At 41.4% G+C, this 13,105-nt stretch overlaps 1 protein-coding gene across 1 annotated transcript in view; it reads left to right on the forward strand.

Moving 5' to 3' along the window:
• The first annotated feature begins 1,941 nt into the window (after window positions 1-1,941).
• The window catches only part of LOC110304566 (uncharacterized), an 87,134-nt gene continuing 75,970 nt past the window's right edge, over window positions 1,942-13,105 (forward strand). Inside the window, exon 1 of the mRNA XM_085829511.1 lies at window positions 1,942-10,560. Coding sequence (XP_085685637.1) covers window positions 2,060-10,560 — 8,501 coding nt within the window. The 5' untranslated portion in view covers window positions 1,942-2,059. The remainder of the gene's footprint in view (window positions 10,561-13,105) is intronic.

Consider the following 13,105-nt stretch of genomic DNA (forward strand, 5'->3'; position numbering starts at 1 on the left):
TCTCACAAGCATTTAAATAAATTCATTTATTTGGTTGGATATAGTGTAGTCATCATTCTGTTTAATAATGGCTCAGGTTTCCCTTGTGTTGCTGACAGATATTAAGAGCCCTCAGGTCTTGTCAGACACCTATTTTAGACAGCTGTCTTCAGTATCTTAACTTCTAAGGTTAGAAGAAGCTCTCTCTCTCTCTCTCTCTCTCTCTCTCTCTCTCTCTCTCTCTCACACACACACACACACACACACACCTAGAAGAAGCTCTCTTTGACTTTGAAAAAAATTACTGATAGTTACATGCAGAATATTCTATATTGATGTGGTAAACAGAATAAAACAAGTCTAAGAAGTAGAGTCAATGATGGAATAATTAATAAGAAAATAGTGGGAGGTTTTAATCATTTATATATTATTGAGAATATGGTATACCAAGAGTGTCCAAAAGAAAAGCAATGATGCAGACTGAAACACAGGAGGTTATAGCTGTTGTTATATTTAGACAGAACTTACCTTTGTATTTAAAGTAAATGTCTTTTTTGTTTACTTGAGACCATTTATGTTTTTTTAAAACAGGTTTCAAGGTGAAACAACTTCAACTTTGTGATGCTCTTGAAACTATAAAGACTCAGAAAGGATAGATCTTACTCTAGCGAATAATTGTCTGAGTTCCTTCTATCTGGGTGGAGTAGCCTTCTGTGCACATTGAGATGCCAGCAGACATCAGAAGATATTTGCATCCCAATCAAGAAGCACCTGAGTAAAGCTTGGGAGCCAGTCTCTTCATAAAGAATGTATCATTCTGCTTTCCTAGAGGAAGGGAGGACAGTGCCATAGTATAACCTCAGGTTATTAGCAACACAGAGCCAAAAGGACCTTGGGGCTCTTGTGGATTGTGAGTTCTATAGTTTCCCACCCCCAAAAAGGCACAAATGACTAGAGTAGTCAGCTATTCTCTTCTCAGATAACATGAATACAAGGTTCCTTAATAATGTTTTCTCATCTGTGTATGACAATAGAATCTCACTGAGTCTATTAGCTTTATCCTTGCTGAGTAGCCCGTCTCCTCTATTTCCGAGTGAGGTTGGCTTATGCTTAATTTTGGCACACAGGTATAAAGCTGTGTAGCTCAGAGCATTGTTGCAGTTTTTAAGCATCCTACTTATCCATATATCAGTATGAAGTGTGACATAAAATGTTTTTAAATTTGTAAAGAAAATATAACAAAGTAATTAATTGAGAAAAGAGACACAAAAAAGGGCATAGATATAAAATACATTTTGGTTAAAAAAATGTTAAAAAAATGCTTTCAGATGAGAAAGGATTGGATATGGTAGCTTTCTCCTAAAGTAATCAGTGTTCCAAAATGTACATAGAAATTTATAAACCCAGAAAGGTTAAGCACATTACAGAAGGTCTGTGTTAAAAAGGCCTACAAGAGTTAAAAACTTGAAAATAGTAATGTATGATTAAGTTTATATTCATGGCCTGCAGGTAGCTCAACAGATAAATGTACTTGCCACCTCATAATGCAAGCCTCATGATCAGAGTTCCATTCCTAGAAGCCTCTTAAAGGTGGAAAGAGAGAACAAACTCCATAAACTATTCTTGGACTTCTGCATGCATGTTAGAGCATGTGCCCTATCCACCATACAACAATAATAAAAATGTATGACTTTATTGTAATTAAACATTACTTTTAAAGTCCTAACAACATATTATTTGGTGCTTATTCATTGATCAGTCTACTGTGGACACAAGGAAGATGCTACAGAAGCAAGAAACGGGATACAAGTACTCCAGGATAACTTTTAAATTTGACTGTTGGAATTTTCTGCAACAAAGTTGAAAGAGAGACAGTCCAAAGGGCCCAGGAAAAAAGATTACAGGCAAGAGAACAAGCAGAATCTAATTGGGACCCTGCCCAGTAATGGTTTTGTAACAAAGGTTAACTGTCATAAATAAAGGGCGGGGCAGGGCAAGCTGGTTGTCAAGGTTCCGAGGGCTTTCATTCAGTTTCCCACCAGTGTGGGACAGCGCTGTGGATCAGTCCCTACTGCATGTCATGCCTCCACTGCACTTTGGCGCACGAAGGCTTCTCTTCACGTGGCAACTTTTGTGGCTGCTGGCCGCAGCTGTTTCCATTCCAGAGTTCACTGGAAATCCAGTCCAGTTGACTTCAAAGCCCTGGGTGCCAACCAAGCTCTGGTCTTGGCACCCTTCTGATCATCCACCTAAAGCCGCACATACTCAAATATCCAAGACAGACGCAGGGGACGTTGATCACCTGGGGTCCTCCGTTTCCACAGAGATGTTGTCCCCACTTGAGGAGTTGACTGACAGTTTGCTTCTGTTCCAGGACCCTAGTACTCTTCAGGAGCTGAACCCAGCATCTGAGGAGCTCATTCCCCATCAGGACCTGACTGACAAGCTGACAACTGGGAAGCAGCCAGGGAATATGTTAATGCCAAGTGGGGATCAAAATCAGGCTCCCACTCTGTCTTCAGAGTTCAAAAGTACTGCCAGTCTAGGTGGGGATGCAGCAACAACGTTCATTGTTTCACCCAAGGAGTTGAAGAAAGATCTAGCTCAGCACAAAAAACTTGCTAAAGTGGTTGTTGGAAAACCTCAGTTTCAGAAACCAATTATGGATGATTATTATGAAGACCTGACTATGAATGAACCTCATTCTTATAACCTTCCTCTGCAATCCCAGGAGAATGCAGACGAAGTTCCTGAGCTCTTAGAGCAGGTTGAACTTGACCAGATGGAGACACAAACTCAAAATCCAGAGAACCTCCAGCAGGAAGCTCCAGATTATTTTCCACAGTCTCCTGAGGAAGATGAAACTTTAAATCAAAAAGAAGACCCACTTCACCATCAACTCTATTATACTTTGCCCACTATTACAGGTAAGCCTGTAGATACACAACTTAAAATTACTTCTGAGCCTATAAAGGAGGTTGAGTCATCTTCATATGAGGAGGAGACTCCAACTCAGACTCCAGGTCCTCTTGTTGGAGCTGAACTTTTTCTTAGCCAGCAGCAGCAGCAGCAGCCAGGTGAACCTTCTGAGACTCCTGAGGAAGGTGAATCTTCTGGAATTGATCTGGAGTCTTCAGTTCAGCCTCAGGAGGATTCAGAGGAGGTAGGCGCCTTACCAACCCAGCAAGAAGATCTATCTCAACATTTAGACCCTGTTTTGGAGGATGAATCTTCTTTCAGTGAACTAGAGCAACCAATTCAACTTTCTGAGTCTCCTGAGGTGGTAGGATCAGGTTCTGAAAACCAACCAGAAGCCTCAGTTCAGCCTACAGTGTTCCCTCTAGTCGAGCAAGAGGCTCCATTTGGAGCTCCAGAATCCCCTATTGAGACTGTAGTTGAAACTTCACCAATTCCTGAAATCCAGCCAACTCAAAATGAAGATTACCAGTATCACTTGCCAAATGTTACAGTTATACCTGTGGATGTGACACTTACTGTAACTTTGGGACCTATAAAGGAGATTGAGCCTTTTCTGGCCCAGCAGGAGTTCCCAGTGCATGCTATAGAGTATTCTAATGATATCGAACCTTTTCTTAAAGAGGAAGAACCTCCAGCTCAGGCTTCTGAGACTCCTGGGGAGAGTCAATTTGAAAGCCAGCCAGAGGTACCAGTTCAAGCCTCAGAGTATGATGAAGAGTTTAAAAGTTCTGCAACTGAACAACTAGCTCAATTTCCAGAGAATCATGGAGTGACAATTTTGCCCTCAAATCTCTATCAGACTCAGCATTCTAGCTTGTCAGATGTGACTGGTCAACCTTCAGATCTGGCTATTACCATAACAGAAAACCCCATAGAGATGGGAACTTCTGTCTATTATGATGCTGCTGCAGCGCCTGAAGAGGTCGAATTCTTGAAAACTCAACAGGGTGTTCTATCTCAATCCCTAGAACCTATTTTGTATGACAAACCTTTAAGCCAGCAGGAAGACATAACTGGAATATCACAGATCTCTGAGGAAGGAGAACCCTTTCTAGCCCAGCAGGAGACTCCAGAACATAGTCTAGAGCTACCTACTGAAGAGATAGCTCAACCTCCAGGTCACTATGAGGTAACAGGTCTACCCCTGGGTCATGGCCAAGTTTATTCTCCAGCATCACAGAATATCCTAACTCAGTATCCAACTGCCCCAGAAGAGGATCAGTATTCTCCAATTGGTCAAGGGGTCCCAAACCAACTTGAAGAGTTTTCTGTGGAACCTTCTCCAAGTCAGCAGAAACTATTTCCAGTGCTAAAGCCCACTGCAGCTCAGGCTTTAAAACCTCCTAGGGTGGGAAATTTTTCTCTAATCCATAACAAGATTCCACATCACTCTCCAAAACCACTGAAAAATATGGTAACTGACATTCCAGGACACAAAATGACAGTTCCAAGACCAGATCAGGATCAAGGTGAGTATACAATATCATCTAATGGTTCATTTCAGCCTTCAGACCTGGAAGTCACTGTAACTTCAGGAATTACTCCGGAGACTAAGCATATGTTACCAAAGAGAACTATAAATCCACAGACTTATTCTCAAGTGAAAATCTCACATCCACAGCATGTAGAGACTCAGCATCCAAACCCAGCTAAAACCACAGTTCAACCATTGGATCTGGAACTTACCATAAGTCTGCAATCTACTCCTACGGAGAACTTTGCTCAAACTTTGCAGGAGACCACAACTCAGTTGACAGGGCCACTTAAAGAGGTTACAGTGCAAGCTCCAGAACATCATGAGGGGACAATTCCAATACCAACTCAGGATCAAGCTAACTATCCACGTTCACCCACTGTCTCATTTCAACCCTTAGATCTGGAACCCACCACAACTCCAGAGGCTACTGGAGAGCCTTATCATCCTACAGTTCCACAGCAGATTATAATAGTTCATGCTCCAAAGCACCCTCTGGTGATATATTCAGAACAAGTTCACACTCAGCATCCAAACCCTACTGAAGCCACAGTTCAACCTTTAAATCTGGAATTTATCCTAACTTCACAACCTACTGCTGAGGGAGAACTTCCTCAAACTCTACAAGACAGCACATCTCAGATAATAAGAGAACCACCTATAGAGGTTGTAGCTCTAGTCCCAATGTCTCAGGAGGTGACAGTTCAAACGCCAAGTCAAGATCAAGCTGAATATTTAACCTCATCTACTGTCTCATTTCAGCCATTAGACCTGGAACTTTCCATAACTCCAGAGTCTACCAGAGAGCCTCATCTTCCTACAGTTCCACAGCAGACTATAATAGTTCATCCTCCAAAGCACCCTCTGGTGATACATTCAGAACAAGTTCACACTCAGCATCCAAACCCAACTGAAGCCACAGTTCAACCTTTGGATCTGCAACTTACCATAACTCCACAACCTACTGCTGAGGGAGAACTTCTTCAAACTCTACAAAACAGCACAGGTCAGATCACGGAATCACCTACAGCGGTTGCAATTCCAGTCCCAGTCTATCTTGATGTGACAGTTCCAACACTAAGTCAGGATCAAGCTGAATATTTAACCTCACCCACTGTCTCGTTTCAGCCCTTAGATCTGGAACCCACCATTACTCCAGAGCCTACTAGAGAGGCTGAACATTTTATAACTCCAAAGAACACTACTGCTTTTCCTCCTAAGTACACTCATATGTCACTTCCACAAGAAGTTTCTGTTCAGCACCTAAAACCAACTGAAGACATAGTTCCACCTTTGGATCTGGAACTTACCATAACTCCACAACCTGCTACTGAGGGAGAACTTTCTCAAACTGTGCAGGAGAGCACAACTCAGATTACAGAACCTCATAAAGAGATTATAGTTCCAGTCCCTGTATTTCAGGAGGTAACAGTTCCAACACCTAGTCAGGATCAAGCTGAATATCAAACATTTCAGCATTTGAATCTAGAACTCACTTCAGAGCCTACAAAAGAGGCTTACCGGTCTACAGTTTCAAAGGAGACTATAACAGTTGATTTTCCAAAGCACTCTCAGCATCCAAACCCAGATGAAGCCACAGATAAACCTTTGGATCTGGAACTTACCATAGGTTCCAGTCATCAACCTACTGCTGAGGGAGAACGTTTTCAAAGTATTCAAGAGACCACAACTCAGATTTCAGAAACACCTAGACAGGTTGTAACTCCAGTCCCAGAATATCAAGAAGTGACAGTTTCAGCACCTATTCAGGATCAAGCCAAGTATCCACTTTTACCCACTGTCTCATTTCATCCCTTGGACCTGGAACTCACTATAAGTTCAGAGCCTCCTAGAGAGGCTTACCATACAACAACTCCAGACCAGACCATGGTTCCTCCGCAAAAGTACCCTTTGGGGATATATCCAGGGCATGCTCACATTCAGCATTTAAACACAACTGATATCACCAATCAGCCTTTGGATCTAGAACTTACAGTACATAGTCCACCTACAACTGAGGAAGAACATTCTCAAAGCATTCAGAAGAACACAACTCAAATTACAGAACCAGTTAAAGAAGTTGTAGCTCTAGCTCCAGAAGGTGAAGATGTGACGATTCCAATGCCAATACTGGAACAAACTGAATTTCCAACACCGAACAGTGTGTCATTACAGTCTGTGGATCAGGAACTCTCCATACTTTCAGATCTTCCTGGTTGGACTCACCACCCTCAAAAACTAAAGGAAATTAAAAGACATACACCAGGAAAGATTTTCCATCATTATGCAGAACCTCCCATGGGAAAGATAGTTGAACCTCCAGATCTGTTTTTCCTCAAAACTGCAAAATCTAAACCTGTGCAGGAGACCTCAGTTCATATTACAAAATCATCTAAAGAGATTGTAGCTCAAAGTCCAGAAGATAAGGAGGCTGTGCTTCCAGATCCAGTTGAGGGTCAAGATAAGTCTCCAAACCCACCCAATATGTCATTAAAGCTTTTGGATCAGGAACATATCATACCTTTTCTTCCTCGTGGACTGGCACAGGAGCCTCCAAATCCAAAGGAGACTAAAAACCATACACCAGGGAAGATTTTCCTTCATTATGCAAAACCTCCCATGGGAACGGTAGTTGAAACTCCAGATCTGTTTTTTCTCAAAACTTCAGAATCTAAACCTGTGCAGGAGACCCCAACTCAGATTACAAAATCACCTAAAGAGGTTGCAGCTCACACTCTAGAATATAAGGAGGGGGTTGTTCTGGCTCCAGTTGAGGGACAAGCTGAGTCAGTAACCCTACCCAATATGTCATTACAGGCTTTGGATCAGGAATTCACCATATCTTCTCAGCCTCCTGCTTGGACTCACCACCCTCCAAATCCAAAGGAGACTAAAAATCATACACCAGGAAAGATTTTTCTTCATTATGCAGAACCTCCCATGGGAACGGTAGTTGAAACTCCGGATCTGTTTTTTCTCGAAACTACAAAAGATAAGCCTGGACAGGAGACCCAAACTCAGATTACAAAATCACCTAAAGAGGTTGTAGCTTATACCTTAGAATATAAGGAAGGGGTGCTTCTGGCTCCAGTGGAGGGACAAGCTGATTCTCCAACCCCACCCAATATGTCATTACAGTCTTTGGATCAGGAACTCACCATATCTTCTCAGCCTCCTGCTTGGACTCACCACCCTCCAATTCCAAAGGAGACTAAAAATCATACACCAGGAAAGATTTTTCTTCATTATGCAGAACCTCCCATGGGAGTGGTAGTTGAACCTCCAGATCTGTTTCTTCTCAAAACTACAAAATATAATTCTGTGCAGAAAAACCCAACTCAAATGACTAAATCACCTAAAGAGATTCTTGCTCCAACTCCAGAATATAAGGAGTGGGTGCTTCCAGTTCCAGTTGAGGGTCAAGCTGAGTCTCCAACCCCACCCAATATGTCATTACAGCTTTTGGATCAGGAAGTCATTATACCTTCCCTTCTTTCTCCACCAGCCTATGACACCCTAAATCCCAAGGAAACTAAGACTCATACACCAGGAAAGATTTTTCTTCATTATGCAGAGCCACCCATAAGAATGTCAGTAGAACCTCCAGATCTGTTTTTTCTCAGATCTACAAAATCTAAATCTGTGCAGGAGACTCCAACTCAGATTATAAATTCACCTAAAGATGTTACAGCTCCTACTCTAGAATATAAAAAAGGGGTGCTTCCAGCTTCTGTTGAAGGTCAAGCTGAGTCTTTACAGCTTTTGGATCAGGAACTTATCATACCTTCCCTCCCTCCTCTACAGGCTCACAACCCCTCAAATCCAAAGGAGACTAAAAACTATACACCAGGGAAGGTTTTTCTTTATTATGCAGAACCTCCCATGGGAACGGTAGTTGAACCTCCAGATCTGTTTTTTCTTGAAACTACAAATTCTAAACCTGTGCAGGAGACCCTAACTCCGATTTCAGAATCTCCTAAAGAGGTTGCAGCTCAAACTCTCGAATATAAAGAGGTGGTGCTTCCCGCTCCAGTTCAAGAACAAGATGAGTCTGCCACATCACCCAAAATGTCATTGCAGCCTTTGGATCAGGAACTCACCATATCTTCTCAACCTCCTGCTTGGAATCACAACCCTCCAAATCCAAAGGAGATTAAAAACTATGCACCAGAAAAGAGTTCCCTTCATTATGCAGAACCTCCAATGGGAATGGCAGTTGAACCTCCAGATCTTTTTCTTCTCAATACTTCAAAATCTAATCCTGTGCAGGAGAACCCAACTCAGATTACAAAATCACCTAAAGAGGTTGTAGGTCAAACTCTAGAATATAAAGAGGGAATGCTTTCAGGTCCAATTGAGGGTCAAGATGAGTCTCTAGCTCCTCCCAGTATGTCATTACAGCCTTTAGATCAGGAACTCACCATGTCTTCTCAGCCTCCTGGATATACTCACCACTCTCCAAATGCAGTGAAGACTGAAAACCATACACCAGAAAATATTTTTTTTCCTTATGCAGAACCTCCCATCGGAATGGTAGTTCAACCTCCAGATCTGTTTTTTCTCAAAAGTACAAAATCTAATCTTGTGCAGGAAACTCCAAGTCAGATTACAAAATCACCTAAAGATGTTGCAGCTCACACTCTAGAATATAAGAAGAGGTTGCCTCCAGTCCCAGTTGAGGGTCAAGCTGAGTCTCCACCACCACCCAATATATCATTACAGCCTTTGGATCAGGAACTCACCATATCTTCTCAACCTCCGGGTTGGACTCATCACCCTCCAAATCCAAAGGAGACTAAAAACTATACACCAGGAAAGATTTTTCTTCATTTTGCAGATACTCCCTTGGGAATGATAGTTGAACCTCCAGATCTGTTTTTTCTCAAAACTACAACATCTGAACCTGTGCAGGAGACACCATCTCAGATCACAAAATTGCCTAAAGAGATTATAGCTCAAACTTTAGAATATAAAGAGGGCTTGCTTCCAGTTCCATTTGGGGGTGAAGATGATTCTCCAACTCCACCCAATGTTTCATTACAGCCTTTGGATCAGGAAATCATCATATCTTTTCCTTCTCCTGGACAGGCTCAGCAACCACCAAATCTGAATGAGAGTAAAGAACATCAGCCCGAAGAGATTCTCTTTCACAATGCAGAACCTTCAATGGGAACAGTAGTTGATCTAGATCTGTTTTTTCCTAAAACTATGGAATCTAAACCTGTGCAGGAGGCCCCAGCTCAGATTACCAAATCACCTAAAGAGGGTGTAGTTCAAACTCTAGAATATAAAAAGCTAGTGGTTTCATCTCTAATTGAGGGTAATGCTAAACATGTAACACCCAATGTTTCATATCAACCTTTAGACCTGGGACTCTCTGAATCCTCTGGCTCCACTAGTGAGGTTTATCATTCTACTACTTTCAATGAGACTACAGTTCCTTCTTCAATGCATCTTCAAGTCCCAATGCCACATTTGTACTCAAATTTTTCTGTAACTCAACAACCTAATACAATGGCTAAACATTCTTCCATAATGAAGGAGACTCCAGCTCATCCTTCAGAGATACCTGTGGAGACGGTAGCCCAATCTGTAGAGCGTTACCCAGCAACAGTTTTAACTTCAGTTTATGTTGAAACTCAACATTCAAATTTATCAGTTATAGTGACTGCACATTCTGAAGTTCCAACAACCACAGCTCCTTATCAACAGGCTATATATTCTGAAGTCCCAACAACTACAGGTCTTTATTCAGAGGCTACACATTTTGGAGTCTCAACAACTACAGCTGCTTCTCCAGAGAGTACACATTCTAAAGCCCCAGAGACTACAGCTCTTACTCCGAAGTGGCCTGGTACAACAGGTCTATCTCCAGATCAGGTTGAGAAACATCCAAGCCCAACAGTTCAAGTTTTGAAAATGGAATCTACCATAACTCCATATCCTGAAAATTCTAGTACAGAAAATGATTTAACTATAGAAAAAACTGCCTACAATTACACCAACATATGTGACTTCTGCTTGTGTGTAAATGAGACACTGTTGTGTGTTCATCTCAGCCCAAAATGGAGACTCCAACAAGTGCCTGTGCCAAGGCCCAACACCTACAATGACACTTTTGCTATCTTGTAAGACTCAACTTTTCTTATTTCTGTTTTACATTCTGCCTGACATGGCAACCTTTCCCTCAAAGCCTTCCCAGACCTTCCTTGTCACCCCAGCTCCCATCAATTGACTTTTTGCTTTTACCTTGGCTTGTCAGCTTTTTATTGTCTTCACTTTCCTTCTTACTTCAGTGCCCCTTCCCCAAACTTTTATTTATGATAATTTTCTTTTTCATTGCTTAACGTCTGTTCTTCTGTTTCCCTACACCGTCTTTATAATTTATTTCCTTAGTGAAGATGTAACAGGCTGATTAGAGTAGATTGCAGAGCTGGACTCCTGAGGCTGGACCCCAGATCTTTCATGTGCTAGGAAGAATGCTTAGCTGTGAATGAACTTCCTAACCGGTAAAATGGGAAGTCTGATAGCTACTCTCTCATAGGGCTGATGTGAGTCTTAGTTAAATACAGGGAAGATTTATCTTAGTTCTTAGCATACATGAGTGCTAGCTGTTAATACTTTGAAATTTCTCAGTTTTGTCCAGAGCTCATTCTTGTTCTTAGCTTTCTATATTTTACATTCATTGTGTACACTACTCAGGGCTAAGAAGTATGGGAGCTATATATGTATGGAGTTTTTCTCTGGAACATGAATTACTAGACAAGGAAAGGGGGAATGTTATGTTAAATCTTAACCTTTGTCCCAAAGTGTTTTTAAATAAAGTAAAAATAGGGATTACAGCATAAGTAAAGGCATAGCTACAAGAATAAGGATTTAGTGGAATCACCAGCAAAGAGAAAGCAATGAGACATATTATGAAATACTTTGAATATCAACTCTAGTGGTTTGAAAGTCACAGTATGCTATAGAGAACCATAGAAAATTTCTAAGAACTACTGAAAAACTATTTTAAATGGAGGGCAGAACCTTGCTATGTAGTATAGGTTGGTCCTGACTTCATGATCATCTTGCCTCAGCCCCTTAACTAACAAATATAGGCATGTGTCGTAACACTCAGATATAGGATTATTTTAGCACCCGTGTGTTGAGTGATCCAGGGGAGAAGCTTAATTCTTGATGACCATGTAGAAGGATCTAGCAAAATTTAGGAATAAAGTGAGGGAGAACTGAGCCACTGTGGCCATTTGGTAGTGGGAAGAAAACCCTGAATCTGCACAGAGTAGGAGAGGATAGGATTTAGTGACTGACTAAAGAGTTGAGAACTGATGCTGCCTTTAGTCCCAGCACTCAGGAGGCAGAGGTGGTAGATCTCTGTGAGTTCAAGGTCAGTCTGGTATACAGAGCGAGTTCCACACCAGTCAGGGCTTATAGGTGAGAGCTCATTTCAAAAAAAAATGAACCCACAGTTTGTCCTTGATGAAGATGAGGAAGACAGTTTAACAGATGGACTCAGCAGTCAGGAATGAGAGCAGCATGGGGGTGGGGTTTGAGTTCAGTTGTAGGCATTTCCTTTATTGGTGAACATAAAATTAGCTTAGGTGAGAGGAGATGTTCACTATCAAGTGAAAAGATTTTTTTTTCTTCTCTAACATAAAAAACAATATTTTCAAACTGAGCAAGAAAGTCTTCACTGGAGTAAGAACATACGGAGGGTAAATACTCAGTGAGTCAAAGGACAAAGAAACTGAACATAACTAAATTTAATAGCTTCTTTTAAGCATGTGGCACTCATGTATAGATTCTCAGTTTTGAAATGTCATGGAAGCCTTTGTGGTGACATGTACCTATAATCTTAGCACTAGGGAAAAATGAGAATCACAAGCTCAAGGCCAGCCTAGACTGTACTTGTAAGATCCTTTCTCAGGATGACAAAGGGGCTAGGAATATAGCTCAGTGGTAGATTGCTTGACTAGCACACACAATGCCCTCGATCCCATTATTAGGGCTGGGAATGGGGTGGGGGGCGTGGGACACCTGGGTAGATCACTCAGTTGCTAACATGTCCAAATTGCAAGTATGGGGACTACAGTTCAGATCCTCAGAATCTCATGTAAATGATAGGTTAGTGTTGACAGTCTACCTGTATTTACAGCTTGAAAGCTAGATACTACCGGAACAATCTGGCTGACACATCTACTATATCGGCAAGACTCTAGGTTTGATTGAGAGACCCTGTCTCGGTAAAGTAGAAGAGTGAGTGAGGATAACCATTAACATCAAACTTGGGCTTCTGCATGCACACATGCAAAATGGAAACAAAACATACAATGTTTATAAGATAATTTATACACTTCACTCCATAGACCTTGTCACTCTTCTTCTGTGCCCTACCATCCATAACATAAATCCCACTTGCATTTTGTGGTGCAAAATGCACTTTCATTTGTGTTTTTCACAGATGAGCTAAAACTCCTTTCACAGTGATTTTGTGCCTTTTCCTTATGTGGCACGTCTGAGAACTATTTCCACACCAGTACATTTCTTTCACTAGTTCTAATTTTATCATCTTTCTAACACCTACACAGGCTTCAACAGACAGCTCTTAAGCAAAGTTTTGGTATTACTAATATGGTTTCTTAGTAGCGAATAGTGATTAAAAATTTGCCTATT

This window comes from Mus caroli, unplaced genomic scaffold, assembly GCF_978045245.1.
Source record: "Mus caroli unplaced genomic scaffold, Mus_caroli_1 scaffold_13, whole genome shotgun sequence".
Lineage (NCBI taxonomy): Eukaryota > Metazoa > Chordata > Mammalia > Rodentia > Muridae > Mus > Mus caroli.